This window comes from Eriocheir sinensis, chromosome 14 (genome assembly GCF_024679095.1).
Source record: "Eriocheir sinensis breed Jianghai 21 chromosome 14, ASM2467909v1, whole genome shotgun sequence".
In the NCBI taxonomy this organism is placed as follows: Eukaryota; Metazoa; Arthropoda; class Malacostraca; order Decapoda; family Varunidae; genus Eriocheir; species Eriocheir sinensis.
In genome coordinates, this window is record NC_066522.1 from 11022313 (window position 1) to 11047752 (window position 25440).

General features: G+C 43.9%; 1 protein-coding gene across 1 annotated transcript; it reads left to right on the plus strand.

The window, feature by feature from the left end:
- The first annotated feature begins 568 nt into the window (after nt 1–568).
- Nucleotides 569–19479, plus strand: LOC126998438 (serine protease 7-like). Its single transcript, XM_050860120.1, has 7 exons — nt 569–716; nt 8486–8673; nt 11131–11236; nt 16883–17070; nt 17623–17736; nt 18363–18506; nt 18664–19479. Exons 2-7 carry the CDS (start codon nt 8487–8489, stop codon nt 18819–18821), a joined length of 897 nt encoding a protein of 298 aa, XP_050716077.1. The 5' UTR covers nt 569–716; nt 8486; the 3' UTR covers nt 18822–19479.
- Nucleotides 19480–25440: the final 5961 nt, after the last annotated feature.

Sequence of the window (25440 nt, forward strand, 5' to 3'; positions counted from 1 at the left end):
TCCTGCTGGCTAATTCTCAGTACTTTACTTATATCGCCTTTGTTGTAACCCTTTGACCCATTTGAATACTTCTATCAGATCTCCCCGCACTCTTCGTCTCTCTAGTGAATGTAAGTTTAGATGTTTCAGCCTATTTTGATATGGGAGGTTCCTCAGCCCCTGAATCATCTTGGTCATCCTCCTCTGAACTGATTCTAGCAAGTTGATGTCCATTCTGTAGTGTGGGCACCAAAACTGGACAGCATAATCTAGAAAACTGTCTTTCTAAGTGGAATTTTCTTGCTTCAGGCTACTTGAGTAATTAGGTCCTGCCTCCTGAACAATTGCATAACTAATGTTGTACCAATGCTTCTTAATAATCAATGAAAGCCACGCAGTGGCGGATCCAACTCCAGGGAGGGGGTGGGGGGGATGCCATATATATATATATATATATATATATATATATATATATATATATATATATATATATATATATATATATATATATATATATATATATATATATATATATAATTTTCGTAGTGCTGTCCTTTTTTGGGGGCAAATGTCCTTTTTTAAAGCAGGTCTGTCCTTTTTCCAACTGTAGTGTTTGGCAACCCTGCCTGTCCAGTGCCCACCCCTAGTGAGTCGTGACCAGTCCGCCGCTGCGCCGCAGTCACTAGGAAGGGTCGTGCTGTACAGACTGCTGGTGGAACCTGTGGAGAGAGGGCAAGGTGGGCTGATAGTCTGTGTTTCAGTGTTTCTTGTGGCAGCTGTAACATTTTTAAAAAAAAATTTTTACGTTGTTGCCTATTGCGCCGGTAGGCATCTTCCCGGTGGGGCCTGATGGTCGGCCCAAGGATTCTTCCAGGTGGGGCCTGATGGTCGGCCCAGCCCGTTCTGGCGCAGGCGAGCGTTTATAGTGGCGCCATCTAACATACCTTTCAGTTAGACCTAAGAGTGCGTAGGGTAATATAACAAAGATCGAGATAAGTGAGGTTACCTCACTTTATCTCCACTGCGTGTGTGTGTATGTGTGTGTGTGTGTGTTGGGGGGGGTACTCCACAAAGAAAATGGTGTGGAGACGGGTAACTAAACCATGATAATCTCTCTCTCTCTCTCTCTCTCTCTCTCTCTCTTCCTTCAATTGATCGCATATTGGTTAAGCAACAGACATCAAAGAAGGGTGATCAATGGATCTCACTGAGAGTGGGCACCTGTCACTAATGGTGTCCCTCAGGACTCAGTTCTTGACCAAGTGCTTTTTAAGATTTACATCAACGACATTGACGTTGGACTCAATATTTTTTTAATAAATTTGCTTACAACATACGACACAAAGGTTGGAAATTCGGTCCTCTCAGATGAAGACAGATAAAGCCTCCAATAAGTTTTTCCTAAAATTTCAGCTCGTTTTTCAGTTTTTGTTTTTTTAAGTTGGAAGGAAAAAATGAGAGTTTCGTTTATGAAATGGGTGGCGTGAAACTCAAATTCGCTCAGTTTTTAATCTGCTTTGAGTATGAACCAACGCTCAATTGACACGGTGGTATTGCTGTGTTGTTGTCATTCCGTCCTCTCAAGGAAGATAAGATGCGCTCCGAGGCCAAGGTCATCATTTTGCTCATGCTAAAAACATCCCCCAGAAAAGCTAAATTACTGCAGTCAAGATTTGCGAGCGTAAAGATTAAGAAAAGAAAAAGCAATATGAAGATTAATGACAGCCAACATAACAAACATACAGAACACTTCACGTAGCAGGTGTTGGAGACGGCGGCCATACTGAGAGTGAAAGCATACTCTGAGCTCATTATAAATGGTATTGTACTACTTGGGACGTAAGGCAGTTAATAATGTTTTAGCAATGCAGGAGAAAGAGGCCAAATTCCTTTGCTGCTGTTGCCTCAGTATCGTCGTGTTTGTTGGAGAACACGGCGACCCTACACCGTCACCGCCAGGAAACGAACATCCAATCAGAACATCCAACATTCAATTAACACATCCAATCAGAACATCCAGCATTCATTTAACACATTTAATCAGAACATCCAACATCCAGTCAGAACATCCAACATTCAATTAACATATCCAATCAGAACATCCAACATCCACTCAGCACTTCTAACCACATCTAACTAGACCACTGAAGGTGGAGGCTTATTTCATTCTCACACTACAACGTTGGTGCAGTGTGAATTTACTTGTTTACATTTAAGTTTTGTGTCATTATTTTTCGTTCGCAGTTTTGATTTGTCCACATTCGTATAGCCATTAAATATTTTAAAACATTCGATCAGTTTTCCCTGTAGGCGACGTTTCTCAAGAGAGAATATGTTAAAGGTTGAGAACCTTTCATCGTAAGGTTTGTTATCCAAGAAAGGGATAATTTTTGTTGCCCGACGCTGAACACCTTTTAATTAAGCAAAGTCTGAACGGCATATTCCAAGTGGAGTCTGGCTAAACTATTGTAAAGCGGGAGTATAACATCTTTATTCTTGAATGAAAAGTTTATTTTAATGAAGCCCAACATTCTATTCGCTTTATTTGCTACATCAATGCATTGCTGCGAGAATTTGAGGTTTGAAGCGATTTTGGCACCCAGGTCCTTGATGCACTGAACGCTTTTGAGTTTGACGCCGCGAATTTCTTAATCGAACTTTTTATTTATTGTTTCAAATTGAAGGACCTGGCACTTACGTATCTACATTAAAGGGCATCTCCCATCTATCGGACCAAACTGAAATTTTATGCAAATCTTGGAGGCTTTGTCTGTCTTCGTCAGTGAGGACCGAGTTACCAATCTTTGTGTCGTCTGCAAATTTACTTGAGATTATTGATTCCAACGTCCACATCTTTGATGTAAATAATGAAGAGCACTGGGCCAAGAACAGAGCCCTGAGGGACGCCACTAGTGACCGGTGCCCACTCTGAGTTAAATCCGTCAATCACAACTCTTTGTTGTCTGTTGCTCAACCAATTCGCGATCCATTGGTTTACTTGACCGTCAATACCTATTTGCTTTAATTTATAAAGTAATTTATGATGTGGGACTTTATCAAACGGTTTCTGGAAATCAAGATAGACTACGTCCAATGATTTGGTTATGTCATAAACTGAGAAGAGATCGTTATAAAAGGTCAGTAGGTTTGACAGGCAGGATCTTTTGTCACGAAAGCCATGTTATATGGCGCTAATGTATATAATATCATGTACATATGAATAATGGAATGTAAGTGTCGAAACACAATCTCTGTATCGCGCCACCGGATGTTTTCTGAAAGGTGGAAAGATTAGAAAACATCTGGTCGCGCGATACAGAGCTTATGTTTCTACACTTACATTCCTACATTCATATGTACAATGTACATGATATTATATACATTAGTGCCTTACAATGTTGTGAATCTTTAATCAATGAGTGGGTTTCAAGGTAACTCACAATTTTGTCTCTAATTATGCTCACGAATAGCTTATCTGCTACTGAAGTTAGACTAATGGGCCTGTAATTACCTGGTATTTTTTGTCTCCTTTCTTAAATTAAAAGTCGGTGCTACGTTAGCCTTTTACCAATCCGAAAGGACGATGCCTTGTCGCAAGGACATATTGAAACGGCTGTTAGAGAAGGGAGTATTTCGTTCTTTGTTTCTTTAAGTAGTATAGGATATACTTTGTCTGGTCCTGGAGTTTTATTTGTTGTAAGGGATTGGAGAGCATTTAGGACTTCATCGATAGTTATTACAAAGCTAGCCAATGCATGAATGAGATTTACGTTGGTACAATTGTCGTCGCTGGTGTTGTTGGTATTGGTGGGAAGACTGCTAGTATTAAAAGTACCGAGAAAAAATAATTGTTTAACAAGTTCGCAACGTGTTGACTTTAAGTCACAAATTCGCCGTCAGTATTAGTTAGGAATCCAATTACACTTTTGGTCGGCTCGCTGCCGACATCCGTGGAAGAATTCCTGAAATAACAATGTTAGGGGATTTAGTCTTGTACTGCTGGATAAACCTACGGCACTTATCCAGCAGTTCCTCCGACCGGGTCTTATAGATGTCATTTGTACCTATGTGGAAAACAAAAAGAGAGTCATTAGAAGCCTCAACGCAGACCTCGTCGAGGGCAGCTGTGATGTTATCACCTCCAGCTCCAGGACAACAATAATTACGCCTACGATGGAGGACTCTTCCACAGAATTCAACCACCTGGTGTCGAATCATAGAGTCCCCAACCAAGAAAGTGCTCACCTCCTCTTCCTCCTCTTCTAGTATGGCAAATCTGTTGGAGCAATGAGTAGGGTAAATGGCGCGGGGGGCTGGTCTGGCTCCTCCTCTCACGGGAATGAAGTCTGCAGTGCCATGTGAAGTTCTTCCACTCCTCTGTGAAGAGACATTTTCGGTTGATGGCGGGGCTTGCAGAGCAGGCGTGGCGGGTGATGGGGCGTCAGTGATAGGAAGTATGACGATGTCGGCCTGGATAAATTCCAGCAAGGTTTCAACGGTACGGGTTAACTCGGTGATTTTCTCCGGGCCAACTGTCAGCCTCTCGTTTTGCTCAAGAAGTCTGGTTTCCATCTGTTGTCTCATCAGGCAAATCTTTCAGACGGACGAGCGTCCTGTGAAATAATGGCATGAAAAATTCCCGGAATACGATGAACATTTCTTCAGCGCCATTGCTCTATATATCTGGGAAGAAAAGCGAAAATTAAAGTGAGAGGTTAGTTCATAACGTCGGGTCAGGCGATGCGGTCGCGCACGAAAGAGAGAGAGAGAGAGAGAGAGAGAGAGAGAGAGAGAGAGAGAGAGAGAGAGAGAGAGAGAGAGAGAGAGAGAGAGAGAGAGAGAGAGAGAGAGAGAGAGAGAGAGAGAGAGAGAGAGAGAGAGAGAGAGAGAGAGAGAGAGAGAGAGAGAGAGAGAGAGAGAGAGAGAGAGAGAGAGAGAGAGAGAGAGAGAGAGAGAGAGAGAGAGAGAGAGAGAGAGAGAGAGAGAGAGAGAGAGAGAGAATGTAAGCCCTGTCAATATTCTTAGTTGACAGAGTAAGTCATAACCCTCCCAAAGAAAGAAAGAAGTGTTACCATTCTCTAGCGTGTTACCTTGACGGCGGCCGTTTTAGTGCGATATTCTGATATGAAATATATAATGATCTTCGATGTTTACGCAATAAATCAAGGATGACCAGGATAAATGGGGCAAGGTTGAAGGATTTAGCAGCAGAAGTTTTGCATAAGTATTTTAAAAAAATCTACTCTAGCAAGACCCTGAAAATTATTATATATGGTAATTTTTATATATATTTTTTGCATACTGAAAGTCGATTATTATGCTCCAAACTGATGAGTGATTTTATGTTGCTTCATAATATTCATATCTACTTTTCTTTCTGCGCACGAGAGAAACTCAATCACTCACTCACCCGCCCACCCGCCCACCCATCCACTCGCTCGCCCACACACCCACACACTCACTCACTCACTCACTCACTCACCCACCCACACACCCATCTATTTACTCACTCACTCACTCACTCACTCACTTATTTACTCACTCACTCACCCATCCACCCACTCACTCACTCACTCACTTATTTACTCACTCACTCACCCATCCACCCACTCACTCACCCACGCACTCACTCACTCACTCACTTATTTACTCACTCACTCACCCACCCACCCACTCACTCACTCACTCACTTACTTATTTACTCACTCACTCACCCACTCACTCATTCACTCACTCACTTATTTACTCACTCACTCACCCACTCACTCACTCACTCACTCACTCACATATTTACTCACTCACTCATCCATACACCCACTCACTCACTCACTCACTTACTCACTCACTCACTCACTCACCCACCCACCCACCTACTCACTCACTCACTCACTCACCCACCCACCCACCTACTCACTCACTCACTCACTCACTCACTCACTCACTCACTCACTCCACCACCACCACCCACCCACACACCCTCACCACCACCACTCCACCTCACCCACACTCACCCACCTATTCACCACTCCTCACTCCTCACCACTCCACTCACTCACCATTCACCCACCTCACCACTCACCCACCTCCTCCCACTCACTCCACCACTCACTCCACCACTCCACCACCTCACCCACCCACCCACCCTCACCACACCACCACCCACCACTCACTCACCCCACCCACCCACCCACTCACTCACTCACCTCCTCACCACCACCACTCCACTCCTCACCCACCACCACCACCCACCCACCCACCACCCACCACCACTCACTCACCCACCCACCACCACCCACCCACCCACCCACCCACCCACTCACTCACTCACTCCCAGCTCACTCCTCACCCACCCACCCACTGGCTCACCTCACTCCACCCCACCACCCACCACCACCTCACTCACTCACTCCACCACCATCCACCCACCCACCTCGCTCACTCACTCACCCTCCTCCTCACTCACCCACCCCACCCCTCTGGCGCACTCCACCTCACTCACCACCATTCCTCACCTCACCCACCACCACCCCACTCCTCCTCCACTCACTCACCACCCACCCACCACCTCACTCACTCACTCCTCCTCCACCCATCCACCCACCCCACTCCTCCACTCACCACCTCCACTCACTCACTCCCACTCCCCACCACCACCCACCACTCACTCCTCACCATTCATTCACTCACTCACTCCACCACCCACCCCCACCCACCCACCCACACCACTCACTCCTCCACCCACCCACCACTCCTCACCCACCCACCCCACCCCACCCACCACCCACTCACTCACCCACCCACCACCCACCCCACCCACCACCCCACTCCACCCACCCACCACCCACACACCCATCCACCCACCCACTCACTCAGTCTCTCACTCACCACCCACCCACTGGCTCATTCACTCCACCACCACCCACTCCACCACCCACTCACCCACTCACCACTGACTCACTCCCACCACTCCACCTCCACCCACCCACTCACCATTCACCCTCCACCACCCATCCACCCACCCACCACTCACTCCACTCCACCACTCACTCACCACTCACCACTCACCACTCCACTCACCTCACTCACCCACCCCTCCACCACCACCCACCCACCCACCCCACCCACTGGCTCATTCACTCCCACCACCCACCACCACCTCACCCACCACCTCACCACCACCACCCACCACTCACCACCACCCCACCACCACCCACCCACCCACCCACCCACCTCACCACTCACCCACCACCCCACCCATCTACTCCCACCACGCCACTCACCACCCACCCACCCACCCAGCCACCCACCCTCACCACTCACCACCACCTCCTCATTCACCCACCCACCCACCCACCCATCTACTCACTCACCCACCCACCACCTCACCCACCCACCCACCCACCCACCACCACCCCACCACCACCTAATCACCACTCCTCCTCACTCTCTCATTCCTCCTCACCACTCACCCACCCACCCACCCATCCACCCACCCACTCACTGCTCACCTCCCACCTGCCCACCCACTCACTCACTCACTCACTCACTCACTCACTCACTCACTCACTCACTCACTCACTCACTCACTCACTCACTCACTCACTCACTCACTCACTCACTCACTCACTCACTCACCCACCCACCCACTCACTCACTCACTCACTCACTCACCCACCCACCCATCCACCCACCCAGTCGCTCGCTCACTCACTCACTCACTCGCCTACCTATTCACTCACTCTCTCATTCACTCACTCACTCACTCACTCACTCACCCACCCACCCACCCAACCACCCACCCACACACACACTCACTCATTCCCTCCCTCCCTCCCTCAGTGGATTTTTTTTTATTCTTATAATAATATGCCTTCATTTCTTTCTTGAGTAAAAAAAAAAACATTTAGAGATAGTTTAATAAGTTTTTGAACTTTAGGGATCGTTTTATGAAATAACTTGGATTTCGAGAAATTGTCAGTTACAAAATTTTGTCACCACTAAGTCATGTGACTGTGCAGTTATTCAACAAGATATTTTAGATATGCTTCATATGTTTATTTTACTTCCTACACAACTATTTCTCAGCATTTTGCATCTGTTTCCCCCCTACTCTAACTTGGATATTTAGGATTTGTAATTGTCATGGACGCCACCCACTCATGGTGGCCATTTTTAAATAATCTGCGCTCTTATCTGAAAGAAATTCGTTCAGTGCCAATTTTCGTAAAAAAAGAATTCTGTTAAATATGCGGAACGGAGTGGTGGCAGGTAACCCTGTGCGCGCCAGGTGAGTGCGCGAGGGGATTAAAAATGGTCAGTTTTGGCATTTCAATAATGAGGCAAGCTCAGTGTTTTTTTATTGCCGTTGTTTGCAATAACTGCATTTTCCTAGAATAACCTTACAAAAAAAATTGAATTTTCTGCCCTATACGAATATTGTAGCATATTCCCGTATTATATGACTGTTTGTTGACAATGTTGAAACTACCTGCTTTTTCATCAACAGTATGGGTCGTCTGAACTTGGCGGAAACACTCGTGGTGGTGCTGGTGGTGGCGACGGGTAGCGAGGCTCAGGAAAGCTTGGGCCTTTTGCCTCCTCGTTGCGGGATGTCAGGCCTCACTAACCGCATCATTGATGGCGGATACGCTGACCCGCTGGCCTGGCCCTGGGTGGCATTGCTCTACGGCATACGTAAGTGTTGATGGGGAAGGCGACGGGTTACTGAGCGTTGTGTGTGGGTGTGTGAGATATGCTCCAGGATCACATGGAATCCTTGCATCCTTAAATCCTCAAATCGAGTTGAGCCTTTCTTGCCTGGCCGCTTGGCGGTCTGCTGTTTATCTAAATCTGTTTGCCAATCTGTCTGCAGTTAATGTTTGCCAAACTGTCCACAATTCTCACCTAGTTCCTAGGACCATATAGAGCTCATAATGTCTGAAACTTGGTGGGGTCTCCTGCCCTTGATTCCATGGCTAATGAAGGGCCCCTCCCCTTCCGACCACCAACCCCGAAAAAAAAAATCTGTACAGCACAATTTAAAAAAAGTCAGAAGATGCAGCATAATAAAAAAAAATATATACATGCTGTTAATTTTGACATTCACACAAAAAGACGCCAAGACATACGGTAAGTGCTTTTTATAAGTATTTTTATGTCCCCTGACAGATGAGACCGGATCATTGACCCATGTCAGTAAACACATGGCCAGAATCCACAACAGTAACTTCATGGTCGAGAACATCGAAACCATACCCGAGGGGCCTATTTCGCCGAGGGGGATCACACCCATGGAAACGGACACAAAAGGCGACCAAGTTGTGAGAGAGTACCAGCACAAAGTCGATACGAACAAGTCAATGAGACCCGACAACTTAACTCCGCGGTTGTTGAAAGAACTGAAATATGAAATATTTCAGCCACTCACTAGTTATTTAACCGGTCGCTCCAAATGAACAAGGTTCCTGAAGGCTGGAAAATGGTGAACGTAACACAGATTTTCAAAATAGGAGACAAGAGCGTTGCCTTAATCTACAGGCCCACAAGTTTGACATCTGTAGCTGGCAAAATCCTAAAAAAAATTATTGGAGACTGTCATTTTTCTAAAATACAATAATATAATTTCTGATACATAGCAGGATATCAGAGGTAAGCGCTCATGTTAACAAATCTATTGGACTTCTTCCAAGGTATGTACAATAACTGGGATGATCACAATCCAGTGTTGGTATTTATCTGGGCCTTCAGAAAGCCTTTGACAAGGTACCATACGAGCGACTCCTAATGAAACTACAGCCAGTGGATATAGGAAACAATCTGACTGCATGGATAAGAGATTGACTTGCTAATAGAAAAGAACGAGTGTTATTCATCAGATAGAAAGTGGCTTCTAGCACTAGTGGAGTACCGCAAGGATCAGTGTGGGGACGCATTCTTTTTGACAATATATTAAAAAGAATAGATCGAAGCACTGATGCTTGTGGTGCTCCATAAGGGATTTCAGTCTTGTTTCTAGATCGTTGATGTATATCATACATCCACAATCCAGAAACAGGGTTGAAATTCTTTTCGATCGAAGTTTGATGCTGACGACGGCCGATAGCGAAATCACCCAAAATGACCAAATCACTTAAGGGTCTGAAAAGTAGCAAATGTCATTTAATATTCAGAAATAGTCATGCACTTTGGGCCAAGAAATAGTACCCATACATACAACATGCATAGGAGGCCTCTGCAAGTTGGGGAGGAGAAATCGGAACCTGGGGTCACCTTCAGCAGTGACGTGAAACAAACAAAGCAAAGTACAAGAGTATATAATTAACAAAGACAACACTGTGCTCGGGTTCATATTGAGGATCTTCGAGTGTCTGGCCCCGGTAGTAATGTTATCTTTTATATAACTTGATGGTAAGACCTCACCTTGATTATGCAGGCCACTTTTTGTAAGGCCCTACGAAAATGATTCCGCTCTTAAGGGCTCAGCCGTATGAGGGGCGACTCGTTTTCTACGCTGGAAAAGAGACACTTGCGAGGAGATATAATCCAGGTACCTAAAAATGTTCAGTAACGACGATCACTTCAAGTTCTCTGAGCAAAAACCCAACTCAAGAACTAGAAACAGCTGTCTACTTATTTAATCGAAGTGAAGTAGCACAGACACTGGCAGGAGCTTCTTCTGAGTTCTGAACCCGAATTACCCGCCACTAAAACAATTTTCTTTCATATGTAGGGAGAAAACTATCAACTCTTTTAAAAATCGGATCGACCGCTCCTTTATTGCGACAAAAGTAAACCAAACATTATGTACCGAAGTGCTCTGCCCTGCTCTGCGGGCACGATGTGGCTGTCGAGTAGATTTAATCACTAGAGCGGGCTACTTCGTAAATGGCCTCTCTCTTTTTTTTTTTTTTTGGTGTGTGTGTGTGTGTGTGTGTGTGTCGGAGCAGCGTCTAGCGGACTTTTTTGTTGCTATTTTTGTGTTTTGCCCTTTAGCTGCCTCCCTTGCTGTAAGAAAAGTCTTTCTGTTGCCTGTATTTCCATGTTTCTATGTTAGAAAAGTCACAACTGTAGCCTCACCACCGTATTTTCCCTGACATTCACCTGCACAACCATATTATTGAATCAGAATCTGCAGTTCTTTTTTGTTTGCAGAACCTTCTGAGCCAGTGTCCTCCAGGTACTGCAACGGCGTCCTCATCAACGACCGCTACGTGCTCTCTGTTGGCAATTGCTTCGCAAATCCAGTAGCCCCCAAGCTGTGAGTCTGACTTGCTGCTCGTTCTAATTATTTTCACACAATATTTCGTTGGACAACCAGCGTGTCGGGATGTTCCAACTCCTCCGAGAGTCCCTATACTGATTGTGCAATTATCAGGATTGTATACATATATATATATATATATATATATATATATATATATATATATATATATATATATATATATATATATATATATATATATATATATATATATATATATATATATATAGATATATATATATATATATATATATATATATATATTTATATGTTACAGTCAATATTTAAATCCAGACAATTTGTAAAGTGACTGAACTTTTCAGGCAGTATGTGAATTGCCTGGTTCACCCAGTCAATTTAAAAATCAGCTACAAAATTGCAGACAATTTACAAAGTGACTTAAATTTTGATAGATTTTCTTGGCATATTGACTGAAATGAATCCTGGTATGGGTAATTGGCCAGTTTTCCTATTGGCAATTTGCATGATGGTGTGTGTGTGTGTGTGTGTGTGTGTGTGTGTGTGTGTGTGTAGTTCAAAAAGGTCTGATCAGGAACGAACCCGCAACAAGCCACGACTATTGCTTAAATTACAGGCTCACGGAGTAGAGGGTAAAGTTTTGAACTGGGTCACGGCGTGGCTTAGCAATAGGAAGCAAAGAGTGCAAATCAATGGTAAAAGATCTGACTGTGGATGTGTTACGAGTGGGGTCCCACAAGGTTCGGTATTAGGTCCACTTTTGTTTATTATTTATATCAATGACTTAGATACAGGAATTAGTAGTGATGTCAGTAAGTTTGCAGATGATACCAAGATCGGTAGAGTAATTGGGTCGGATCAGGACGCCAGTATTCTCCAGGATGAACTAAACAGATTGTATGACGGGGCGGATAAATGGCAAATGGAGTTCAAAGTAGGGAAGTGCAGCATTCTGAGTGTAGGTAGGAACAACCCTTCACATAACTATTGCTTAAATGACACTCTCATAAGCAGGTCAGGGTGCAAGAGGGATTTAGGGGTGTTAGTGAGCTCTGATCTCCAATGCATTCAAGCTAGAAATCGAGCAAATAGGGTACTGGGATTTATTTCAAGGAGCGTAAGCAACAGAAGCGCCGAAGTCTTTCTCAAACTATATTTAGCATTAGTTAGACCTCATCTTGACTATGCGGTTCAGTTCTGGTCACCTTACTATAGAATGGATATCAAAATGTTAGAATCGGTGCAGAGGAGGATGACTAAGATGATTCAGGGGTTGAGAAACTTGCCATACGAGGAAAGACTCAAACAGTTAAACTTGCATTCTCTAGAAAGGCGAAGGGTGCGTGGAGACATGATCGAGATTTATAAATGGATGAAGGGCTTTAATAAGGGGGATATTCATAAGGTTTTGTTGGTAAGAGAACCGGGTAGGACACGAAGTAATGGGTTTAAATTGGATAAATTCAGATTCAACAGGGACATTGGCAAAAATTGGTTTACTAACAGAGTACTGGATGAGTGGAATAGGCTTAGCAGTCACGTGGTGAGTGCCAATACAATTGTCACATTCAAAAATAGATTAGATAAATTCATGGACAGCGATATTAGGTGGGGTTAGATACACGGGAGCTTAGGTTCAAAGGAGCTGCCTTGTACAGGCCTACCGGCCTCTTGCAGACTCCTACGTTCTTATGTTCTTTTATTCTACCAGCCGTTACCCTCTCAGTGTGAGCTCAGAGCTCATTATTTTCTTGGCATATTGACTAATATGGAGTAATGTACTGACAGAAAAACAAACAGTATTCTTGAGTAAAATTTTATTTTCTAAAACCTATGTGACGATAGAGTGTGAAAGTAAAAAAAATAAAGAATAAAATGTGACATTAAAATAAAACATTAAATCAGTTTTTATTCTTACAATTCAAACTAGAGTGGCACCGACTATTGCACTTGTAACCTTCTTTGTAACATTTACAGCGATTTGTTTGACACTGTTGCTTATAGTACGGTTGCACTTGCACCTTGCACCTTGACCACCAAACCTAGATGACTGCTGTACTGCCTGACGAAGTCCTGTATCCTTGTCTGCACTCACGTCACCAATACTATATACAGTTGCTGGGTACAAATATCAAATTGACTTCTACTGTAACATCCCTTGAGTATTCCTTCTCTCACGGCTATTCGATACATGTCATTTTCATTACGATCTAAGATAACACCAATAACATTTCGTGGATCACCTTTACCTCGATCAACTAACGGGATGGGAATTGTCACGTTATCTCCGGGATTACCTGGGACATGATCTAAACGACTACGTTTGACCATGCGCTCAGTTTGGGCTTACTGACCAGCTGCTGCTCTGGACCGTTGAAGTGCTATGTTTTCTTGGAGCTTATGAAGTCTTCCTTGAGGATTTTGGTCACAGGGTGGACTGTCTGGATAGGCAGAGCCCTCGGATAAACCATCTGAATGAACGAAAACAAGGCATAAATGCAATTTTTGTTAGCTTAATAACAGAAGAAAGCATTTAATTAATGGTGACAGACTTGCCATGTGGTGTTGAGCTTAATCACATTAGTTATCAGTTACCTTTTATAACATTTTTTTTGTGTGTATGTGAGTATCACTACCTGGCTGAGCGAAGTCTTCACGATGAGTAGAACCCTCAGGCGAGTCATCTGGAGGAGTAGAGCACTCAGGTGAATCGTCTGGACGGTTCGTGCACTCAGGTGAATCGTCTGGACGGTTCGTGCACTCAGGTGAATCGTCTGGACGGTTCGTGCACTCAGGTGAATCGTCTGGACGGTTCGTGCACTCAGGTGAATCGTCTGGACGGTTCGTGCACTCAGGTGAATCGTCTGGACGGTTCGTGCACTCAGGTGAATCGTCTGGACGGTTCGTGCACTCAGGTGAATCATCTGGACGGTTCGTGCACTCAGGTGAATCGTCTGGACGGTCCGTGCACTCAGGTGAATCGTCTGGACGGTTCGTGCACTCAGGTGAATCGTCTGGACGGTTCGTGCACTCAGATGAATCGTCTGGACGGTTCGTGCACTCAGGTGAATCGTCTGGACGGTTCGTGCACTCAGGTGAATCGTCTGGACGGTTCGTGCACTCAGGTGAATCGGCTGGACGGTCCGTGCACTCAGGTGAATCGTCTTGACTGCTTGTTATGTGTCACTACATTACTCCATATCAGTCAATATGCCAATTAAGGAAGTCGCTTATTAGAAAATATAGCCCTTTAATTTTGCCGTCGATTGATACCAAAAACATTTCTGTAGCCCCAGAAATAAGGGAGTTATGGCGATTCGCACCAAAGCGGTTGATTTTCCAAAATTCGCGGCTTAATGACAGGGCTGGGGCCTGTTTCCGGTCCATAGTGTAGGGTTCACTGGTCTAGCGCAACTGAGAAAGTTTCACCGAAACGGCTAAGAGCGGATGACCAAGAATCAGTTAAGAGAGCAAGAATATCGCCAGTAGAACGCCACTTGCGGAACCCATACTGGTGATCAGATAGAAGGTCAGAAGTGGAAAAGTGCTTTTGAATCTTCCGGTTAAGGATTGATTCAAAAGCTTTAGATAGACAGGAAAGTAAAGCTATAGGGCGTTAGTTTGAGGGATTGGAACGGTCACCCTTCTTCGGTACAGGCTGTACGAAGGCGTACTTCCAGCAGGAAGGAAAGGTAGATGTTGACAGGCGGAGGCGAAACCTGTAACTACTTGTGTCCTTCAGGGCTCACTTCTAGGTCCGGTGCTGCTCATGATTTACATCAGTGACAACGACGTTAGGCTCAATAATTTCATTACTAAATTTCTGATGACACAAAGATTGGAAAATCGGTCTTCTCAGATCAAGACAGAAAAAAGCATCCAAGACGAGTTCTCTAGATTTGTTTGTAATGGACGAAACTTCTCGAATGAGAATTAATGGTACAAAACTTAAATATAAAGGAATAAACTCTGCAACAAATTCTTCTTCAACGTTGTAGCACGAGAAAGGAATAAACTCTCACCTTTACTGGTTCAGTGCAACACAGCTGACCGGTTCAAAAACAAACTCGACAGACACCTCCTTCATCTTACTATTCCCTAAGTTAGAAGTGTGTCTTAATGGCCATTATTGGAACCTTTTTGTTTTAAGGACAGACCATTTTGTGTGGACCAAAGGGTCTATGTTACCTGAACATTTATGTATATCTGTCTTTGTTAATCTATGTCTATGTAAATCCGTCTATGTAAAAATCTCTCTCTCTCTCTCTCTCTCTCTCTCTCTCTCTCTCTCTCTCTCTCTCTCTCTCTCTCTCTCTCTCTCTCTCTCTCTCTCTCTCTCTCTCTCTCTCTCTCTCTCTCTCTCTCTCTCTCTCTCTCTCTCTCTCTCTTGATTTCCAGAAAGCGTTTGATAAAGTCCCACATCATAAATTACTTTACAAATTAAAGCAAATAGGTATTGACGATCAAGTAAACCAATGGATCGCGAATTGGTTGAGCAACAGACAACAAAGTGTAGTGATTGACGGATTTAACTCAGAGTGGGCGCCGGTCACTAGTGGCGTCCCTCAGGGCTCGGTTCTTGGCCCAGTGCTCTTCATTATTTACATCAACGACGTGGATGTTGAACTCAATAATCGCATTAGTAAATTTGCAGACGACACAAAGATTGGTAACTCGGTTCTCACTGACGAAGACAAGCAAAGCCTCCAAGAGGATTTGCACAAAATTTCAGCTTGGTCGGATGGATGGGAGATGCCCTTTAACGTAGACAAGTGCTAGGTCCTTCAAGTTGGAACGAGGAATAAGAAGTTCGATTACGAAATGCGCGGCGTTAAACTCACAAGTGTTCAATGCATTAAGGACCTGGGTGTCAAAATCGCGTCAAACCTAAAATTCTCACAGCAATGCATCGATGCAGCAAATAAAGCGAACAGAATGTTGGGCTTCATTAAAAGAAACTTTTTATTCAAGAATAAAGATGTAATACTTCCGCTCTACAATAGTTTAGTCAGACCCCACTTGGAATACGCGGTACAGTTTTGGTCTCCCCACCATGCAAAGGATATTGCTAAATTAGAAGGTGTTCAGCGTCGGGCAACGAAAATGATCCCTTCCTTGCGCAACAAAACCTACGAAGAAAGGCTTTCCACCCTAAACATGTTCTCTCTTGAGAAACGTCGCCTCCGAGGAAAACTGATCGAATGTTTTAAAATACTTAATGGTTTCACGAATGTAGACAGATCAACATTGTTTATGATCGATGACACTTTGCGCACGAGGAACAATGGCATAAAACTCAAATGTAGACAAGTAAATTCAGACTGCACCAAATTTTTCTTCACCAACGTTGTAGTGCGAGAATGGAATAAGCTCCCACCATCAGTGGTCCAGTGTAAAACGATTGACTCCTTCAAAAAAAAGCTCGACCGTCACTTCCTTCAACTTAATATCAACCAGAGTAGAAATGCAACGTTTTAGAGCCTTCTGATTAATGTAAAATCACTTAGGTTTAAGGACAGACCACCTAGTCTGGACCATGGGGTCTGTGTGGTCTGATTTTCTATGTAATTCTATGTAATTCTCTCTCTTCGTGCCCGACCCCCCCCCCCCCCCCAACAGTAAGAAGTATAACATTAGCCACCCATTTGTTGTGTGTGTTTGCAGGGAGTTTGTGAGGCTGGGCGAGCACAGCCTCGATACCGACCCTGACTGCCAGCAAAACCTGTGCGCCCCCACTCCCCAGGACATCCCGGTGGAGCAGGTCATTGTACACCCGCAGTATAGGTCGCCCTGCAGGACGTGTAACGACATCGCGCTGCTCAGACTGGCCAGGCCCGCCACACTGCACCCCCGTAAGTAGACGTGGTGGCATGTGGTGAGAAAACCCCTTAGGCCCGGAACATAGGGCCAGTGTGACATCTGAGATACCACCGTTTACTTTCTCCATGGTTCCCCAGATATCTATTTATCGACAAGCCTGAAAGGGAGGAGGAACAGCTGGGTGAGCTGTGCGCCGACTGCCGGGACCGGGATTTGAACCCGGTCCCGCGTATTAGTAGCCAGGCACACTAACCACTAGACCACGGAGGTGTTTGACGTGAAGTAATGGAGAGGTAAATAGGGGGAGAGAGTGGTACTGGTAAGGTCAATAAATATGAAGTTAATTTATCCAGTCATACACTAGCATTTACATTATCAACTTAGGTTTCTAGTATCAGTTATCAAATTGCTACAACGTGCCCACAGTCATTTAGTTATGCTACAGGATTGTGTGACTCTTCATGGACAGAGACAGTGGCTTCCTCCTAGCTTCCTCTCTGTGTTTACCGCTTCTTTCGATGTAATCCCTGCGGTGACTCCACTTCGTACTCTCCATCTGCTGAACTGATTCTTTCTTTTGGCAGTTCATGTGGTACCCATCTGCCTGCCGGTCGATCCTCTCAAGGACATGGGCTTCTCGGAGGAGGAGTTTCAAGGGAAATTTGCCTATGCTACTACCTTGAACTCGCCTTCTTTTGGTGAGTAGAAATTTAAGATTCTCTCTCTCTCTCTCTCTCTCTCTCTCTCTCTCTCTCTCTCTCTCTCTCTCTCTCTCTCTCTCTCTCTCTCTCTCTCTCTCTCTCTCTCTCTCTCTCTCTCTCTCTCTCTCTCTCTCTCTCTCTCTCTCTCTCTCTCTCTCTCTCTCTCTCTCTCTCTCTCTCTCTCTCTCTCTCTCTCTCTCTCTCTCTCTCTCTCTCTCTCTCTCTCTCTCTCTCTCTCTCTCTCTCTCTCTCTCTCTCTCTCTCTCTCTCTCTCTCTCTCTCTCTCTCTCTCTCTCTCTCTCTCTCTCTCTCTCTCTCTCTCTCTCTCTCTCTCTCTCTCTCTCTCTCTCTCTCTCATTCTTCATTACCCATTGCTGTCCTCCTTTTTCCCCTTCTTGTCATTCTCTTCAATCTCGTCGTCCTCCACCTGTCCTTGTCTTTTTTTAATGTAATGAAGTTAAATGACTTTGCTACATTTTAAAGTTCTGCAATCATATGCATGATGCTAAGCAACTTATCGTTATCAGGCCTCACTAGAGTGAAAAATTAAAGTGGTTCAAGTTCCTGTAGTTCAAGGTTTCGCGGTTCCCATCCCCCACTTATCACTTTCTTTTTCCTCACAGAACGCGGAACTACACTGCGACAGATTCTCCTCCCCATCGAAGAAGGGGACTTTTGTTTATCGATGTTCAAAAGAGACTTTCCTGACCCTCGCATGGCCCTTTGTGCTGGCGGGCAGGGCAAAGACACCTGCGGTGGAGATTCAGGTGACCACATCCTCCCGCTTCTGGTCATAAACTCATATACTCATTGAGATTCACAAGTAAACATAGCAAATAAACTTCTATACAGCAAAACGCAACCAAATTGCAATTATGTAAAAAAACAGGGAACATCATATAAACGTGCCTCTCTTCCTTACAGGAATGCCACTGATGCTCGCCAACAGCCCTGCAACAAAAGTTTTTGTTGTCGGCCTCTCCAGTTTTGGCCCTGTCCCGTGCGGCAGAAACGGCACTCAGTCAGTATACACCAACGTTCACTACTACGCGCAGTGGATTATTGATAATCTTCGTCCCTAGAATGCCATACACCAACATTTATGGAAGAAAAGATCTTTATAAATCAGAGCTGTTACTTAAGCATTATACAAAATCAAAAGATTATTTGAGAATGAGACAAATTCAGACTTATTTAAGCATGAGACTTCTTTAAATTTTAAATCTCTTAGAAAAAAAAGATAACCTCAAATGAACACTTTTGGTTTGAGAGCATCAGTGAATTTGAAAACCACGGCTGTTCCATCTCAGAAAAACCTCCCGAGGGATTGCCTCATGCTTTGCATGGTGTGGAAGTACCCCCTCCCCTTCCCCCCACACTTGCTTAGGTCCCAGGTGACCTGCTCCTTCATTCGCGCAGCAGTAGAATACTTAACATCGTTTGCGAGAAGTGCAGCAGGACCTCACACCACACATAAAATCTTGCTGCCGAGCCAGAACTTTGCATGTTCCCCTTCTGGTGCAGTCTGTTAATTGAGCTTGGGAAATGGTGAAGCTTTACCACTATGATTACAGTGGTAACACACACACACACACACACACACACACACACACACACACACACACACACAACAGACAGCCCGAGTAAGTAAGTAAGTAAGTAAGCATTTATTAACCTCAATTTACAATTATATATACAATATTTCAAGTAATAAAAGCTTTAGCATAATAAATTATAAAATTAATTATTATTAAACCCTTATAGTCCATATTTAATAAACATCATTAAAGGCATATTGGGTGCGTCATATAATACATTAATGATAGTTCAAATCAACAAAATACCTGGCAACAACATAAATTCCATTTATTTGAACAGTTAGAGGTTCATACAAAGTATTTACACAACTTTACTAATACGAAAACAATAAGAACAAAAAAAAAGGATATTACATTGGGAAGAGTTGCAGTTACAGGCCTTCAGACAACAAGACAGATTAGACATTCTAAGGAAAACAAGAAAGAACCTTATGCACAATTTCCGCAATAGGGAACTGGCCATCATCAACAATAAGCTGAATCCGGGAGGTAAAATTATATCTAATACATATGTCACGTGCCAGAGGACACGACTCAAGTACGTGCAACTCGGTTTGCACGGCCCCGCACGGACAGAGCCGCTCCGCCACCTCCAGACGTCCCCGCCACGCCGGTTCCAGCGACCCGTCTCGATAGCAAGGCTATGACCGACGACCCGCAGATGGCTAAATGACATTGACATTTGTCATCTCACTGATCTTTTTCACGCCGTGTAATGGTTGATATTGACAAGGAGCTCCCTAATGTTGTTTGTAATATGTGCTGGGGCAGCACTGAGCTTGGAAAGAAAGAGAACTATGAGACATTTGTTATTTTGTAGTCCTATTGTATAGGTTTATTATTATTTTTTTTTACATCTCCGCCTGTAGCGCCGGTGCGCTTTCTTCAGGGGCCTGGTGGTCGGCCCAAGCCCGTCATGGCGCAGGCAATTTTTATAGTGGCGCCAGTTATGCTTGGCTCATGCTGCCCCCCGGAACTCATTCTTGATTCACTTGGACGGTTTCTTCTAGAGTCCGGGCTGATGGGTGGTCTTCTGGACAGCATGTGGGTAGTCTAAGGCCACTCGGCGGCGACTAAAAATTCCCAGGTGGTAACGTGGGGATTCGAACCGACGTCGTCCATGGTGCGGTGAATGCGGGGCCCGCACGCTAACCACTCAGCCACTGCCTACCCCTTTGAAGTTCATAGTGAGAGTGAGAGCTCTCTTGTTGCTTGTAGTATAATAATTTTGCCCTTTTTTTCATTTGATATATCAGGATAGCAGTGATGCTGGCCCAAAGAAACGTTTTATGCAACTTGGGGCTCATAAGCAACTGCGGCACCTGCAGATGTGCCTGACTTGACAAGCTTTGCTATTTTAAGCTATCCTATTTCTTTTGCAATTGAGGTTAAGATAAACGTATTGTATGGCATTTTTTTTATTCTTCCTGATCAATAGATTTTATCGGTTATAAGGCTGATACCATTACTATTATTCTCTCTCCTCTTATAATTTTTGGCAAAACTCAGTCTATATTCTAGAACATTTATCCAGTCTAGTCTTGAATGAGCTCATTGAGGGAGCATCTACCACTTCTTCAGGTAAGGCGTTCCAGTCATTTACAACTCTAATGCTGAAGGAATTTGCTCGGATCATGGGCCTTCAGTGCTCTCTTTTCATGGGTGTGCATGTATTGGATTTGGTGTTTGTTTCACACTACTCAAAGACGCCTTTATCAATATTTTCATCCCCTTGAAATTTCTTGCGTTTCAATCAAATATCTGCACCTTCTCTTTTCTAGTTTGGTTTGCCATAATTTTCCACATCTCTCTTCATAATTCATTTGTTTCAGTTTTTACATTAGTTTTGTCATTCTCCTTAGCACTTTCTCCAATTTTAGTAAGCTTTTTTTTCTATAGAAAGGGGACCAACATTGAATTGAATATTTCAAGTCGAGTATAACTATAGTCAGTGAACCCTACACTATGGACCGGAAACTTGCCCCAGCCCTGTCATTAAGCCGCGAATTTTGGAAAATCAACCGCTTTGGTGCGAATCGCCATAACTCCCTTATTTCTGGGGCTACAGAAATGTTTTTGGTATCAATCGACGGCAAAATTAAAGGGCAAAATTAAAGGACTATACCGGGCTCAAAAAACGACTCAAAAGGGTAAAAAATCGAATAAATTCGCAAAAAACGACTCTGAAAAAAAACTATTTTTGAGTTCCCAACCTTGAAACCCACTCATTTTTTGAGAATTTCAAAAACATATTTAACAAATACTTTAGCCCTACCAATGTGCTTTCCAATATGATGCATAACATTTCCCTACTCCCAGTAGTTTCGTCGCTAGAGTTCGAAACGTAAACCCTTTTGAGAGCGATTTTGACGAACTCCAGACACTTTGCCGTTTTTGTGTAGTATGGCATTGCTATTGCCTCTAGAAGGCTGTAATTTGGCATGTAGCCCCTCTTGGCAATGTAGTTTGACCAGCTCGAAGGATTGTTTGATAGCTCGATTCCAAGTTTGTCGTCGAGCCGTCACAAAATAGCCTGTTTTTCGGCCCTTTTGCCGCGATTTGGACACGTCCTAGTTTTTTGCTTATAACTTTTTTATTTATTTAGTGCTTTCCAATTTTTTCTGATTATTAATCTGTATTAACAGAGCTTTCATTTGCCACCCGTGACCCAGTCAAGAGTCAGCATAAGAAGGGGCCCTGGGGGGCCAAGGTATGTTTGTGCCTAATTCCCTTCCAAGTTATTCTCATTGAAACATTTATCGACACCACAAATATTGATTTAAGTTCCGAATACAACACAGATGGCTACAGATTCTTCAACAATGATCGTGTAAACCGTAGAGGTGGTGGTGTCGCCCTTTTTGTCAAAAGCTATTTACAACCCACCGACAAACACCAAGAAACAGTAACGTTGAACATTTGTGCGTGCGAGTAAACATTGCAAAAGTCAATTTAAATATATCTGTCACTTACAGGCCTCCGGAGCAATCACTCGATGCCGATCTTGAAATGTACAGCGTCTTAAGGCAGTCACTTAATAACAGCGACTCACTGATACTAGGAGACTTTAACCTCCCCCATATCGACTGGGCGACACTGTCGGGTACAGAAGGTGAGTCCCATAGAATGATCAAATTTTTAGAGGAAAATTATCTAAGCCAAATGGTTTCTGAACCAACTCGACAAAATAACATACTTGACCTTGTTATAGCGACCCAAGATAACCTAGTCAGTAATGTCACGGTAGGAGAACACCTCGGTTCCTGGGATCATAAACTAGTGCGCGTTGACATTAGAGCTCAAACATCGGTGACTGAAAATAAAGTAAAGGTGCCCAATTTCAAAAGAGCCAACTTCGTAGAAATCCGACGAAAACTAATAGATATGCAACTATCAGATGATGGCAATGTAGAGGACGCCTGGCTAAGCTTTAAAAATCACTTACTCACTCAGCAGAATACATTTGTCCCCTTGTGCGAGAAGCGAATTAATACTAATAAAAGCCCACCTTGGTTTAATAGCGAAATTAAACACTCAGTCAAGGAGAGAAAATTGTTTTACAGGTTAAAGAAAGAACAAAGCACGCCCGAAAACATTAGACTCTACAATGATGCCAGGCGACGAGTAAACAGATTAGTGCGTCAGGCAAAGCGTAGATATGAAGAAAATATTGCAGCCAACTGTAAAAATAATCCGAAATCCTTCTTCAGTTACATAAACAACAGAAAGGCAATCAGAAGTGGAATTGGACCCTTAACAAACAGCGACGGTGCACTAGTGACTGACAGCCAACACGTTGCAAACCTATTAAACAATTACTTTTCCTCGGTGTTTAATAATAACAGTCCTCCCACCACTACCACCAACACCAGTACTAATGTAAATCCCGAGCATGCATTGCCTAACTTTGAAATAAAACCCGATGAAGTCCTTAAAGCCCTCAAATCACTTAAAACAAATAAAAGTCCTGGACCTGACAAAGTATATCCAACTCTGCTGAAAGAAACAAAGAGCGAAATACTCTCCTCCCTCACAACCGTATTCAATATGTCCTTGCGACAAGGCATCGTCCCTTCAGATTGGAAAAAGGCTAACGTGACACCGATTTTTAAGAAAGGAGACAAAAAAGAACCAGGTAATTACAGGCCCATTAGTCTAACTTCGGTTGTAGGTAAGCTACTTGAGGGCATAATTAGAGACAAAATTGTGAGTTACCTTGAAAGCCACTCATTAATTGGGGACTCACAACATGGCTTACGAAACAAAAGATCCTGCCTATCAAACCTATTAACCTTTTATAACGACCTCTTCACTGTTTATGACGTAACCAAATCACTGGACGTAGTCTATCTTGATTTCCAGAAAGCGTTTGATAAAGTCCCACATCATAAATTACTTTACAAATTAAAGGAAACAGGTATTGACGGTCAAGTACACCAATGGATCGCGAATTGGTTGAGCAACAGACAACAAAGAGTAGTGATTGACGGATTTAACTCAGAGTGGGCGCCGGTCACTAGTGGCGTCCCTCAGGGCTCGGTTCTTGGCCCAGTGCTCTTCATTATTTACATCAACGACGTGGATGTTGGACTCAATAATCGCATTAGTAAATTTGCAGACGACACAAAGATTGGTAACTCGGTTCTCACTGACGAAGACAGGCAAAGCCTCCAAGAGGATTTGCACAAAATTTCAGCTTGGTCGGATAGATGGGAGATGCCCTTTAACGTAAGCAAGTGCCAGGTCCTTCAAGTTGGAACGAGGAATAAGAAGTTCGATTACGAAATGCACGGCGTTAAACTCAAAAGCGTTCAATGCGTCAAGGACTTGGGGATCAAAATCGCGTCAAACCTCAAATTCTCACAGCAATGCATCGATGCAACAAATAAAGCGAACAGAATGTTGGGCTTCATTAAAAGAAACTTTTTATTCAAGAATAAAGATGTAATACTCCCGCTCTACAATAGTTTAGTCAGACCCCACTTGGAATATGCGGTACAGTTTTGGTCTCCCCACCATGCAAAGGATATTGCTAAATTAGGTGTTCAGCGTCGGGCAACGAAAATGATCCCTTCCTTGCGCAACAAATCCTACGAAGAAAGGCTTTCTATAATATTCTACCCTTAACATGTTCTCTCTTGAGAAACGTCGCCTCCGAGGAAAACTGATCGAATGTTTTAAAATACTTAATGGTTTCACGAATGTAGACAGATCAACATTGTTTATGATCGATGACACTTTGCGCACGAGGAACAATGGCGTAAAACTCAAATGTAGACAAGTAAATTCAGACTGCACCAAATTTTTCTTCACCAACGTTGTAGTGCGAGAATGGAATAAGCTTCCACCATCAGTGGTCCAGTGTAACACGATTGACTCCTTCAAAAAAAAGCTCGACCGTCACTTCCTTCAACTTAATATCAACTAGAGTAGAAATGCAACGTTTAGGAGCTTTCTGATTAATGTAAAATCACTTAGGTTTAAGGACAGACCACCTAGTCTGGACCATGGGGTCTGTGTGGTCTGATTTTCTATGTAAATCTATGTAAATATCTTAAAGCAGTTTCATGTTGCTGGGTCCATGTGGAGGGATAGGGCGCTCTCCAGAGAGGAGAACCCTCATGGCATCACACGGCTGGGGCCTCCGCCCCCTCCCTTCGTAGCTAAGACAAAAAAATTTATTTTATTTATTTTTTTAGATTTGGCCATTAAGTCAAGAATAGGCCTGGAACTCCGGCTGATATGGTGGCCGTGCCTCGTGAGACTTGGCAACCCTGCCCTCCCCATTCCTCCCTAGTCCCCAGTGACCCCAGTCGGCGGGTTGCCAGGTTGGCGGGTTTCCCGTCAAATGTGGCGGTTTTGTATCTTCACTGGCGGGCAAAATTTGACGCTGGCGGGCTGGCTTTTTTTTGGGGGGGGATTTCTGTCCTGCTTGGCGATTTTTTGGCGTCTTTTTGTGTCTCCAGTATATTTCAAATTATCCTTATTATTATATCAAAATGATTTTCGAGGTTATGATTTATAAAACATGTAGACTGATGAGCGTCGAGAGGAATGTTTGCACTCAGCTGCTAATGATGATCCTTGCCCGCCCTCACAGCCT

Excerpts from the sequence above, each read along its gene's own strand:
- LOC126998438 (XM_050860120.1), top strand. The coding sequence starts at position 8,487 with ATGGGTCGTCTGAACTTGGCGGAAACACTCGTGGTGGTGCTGGTGGTG. Across the intron at positions 8,674-11,130 it reads GGCATTGCTCTACGGCATAC|AACCTTCTGAGCCAGTGTCC; the intron begins GTAAGTGTTGAT and ends TTTTGTTTGCAG. Across the intron at positions 18,507-18,663 it reads CACCTGCGGTGGAGATTCAG|GAATGCCACTGATGCTCGCC; the intron begins GTGACCACATCC and ends TCTTCCTTACAG.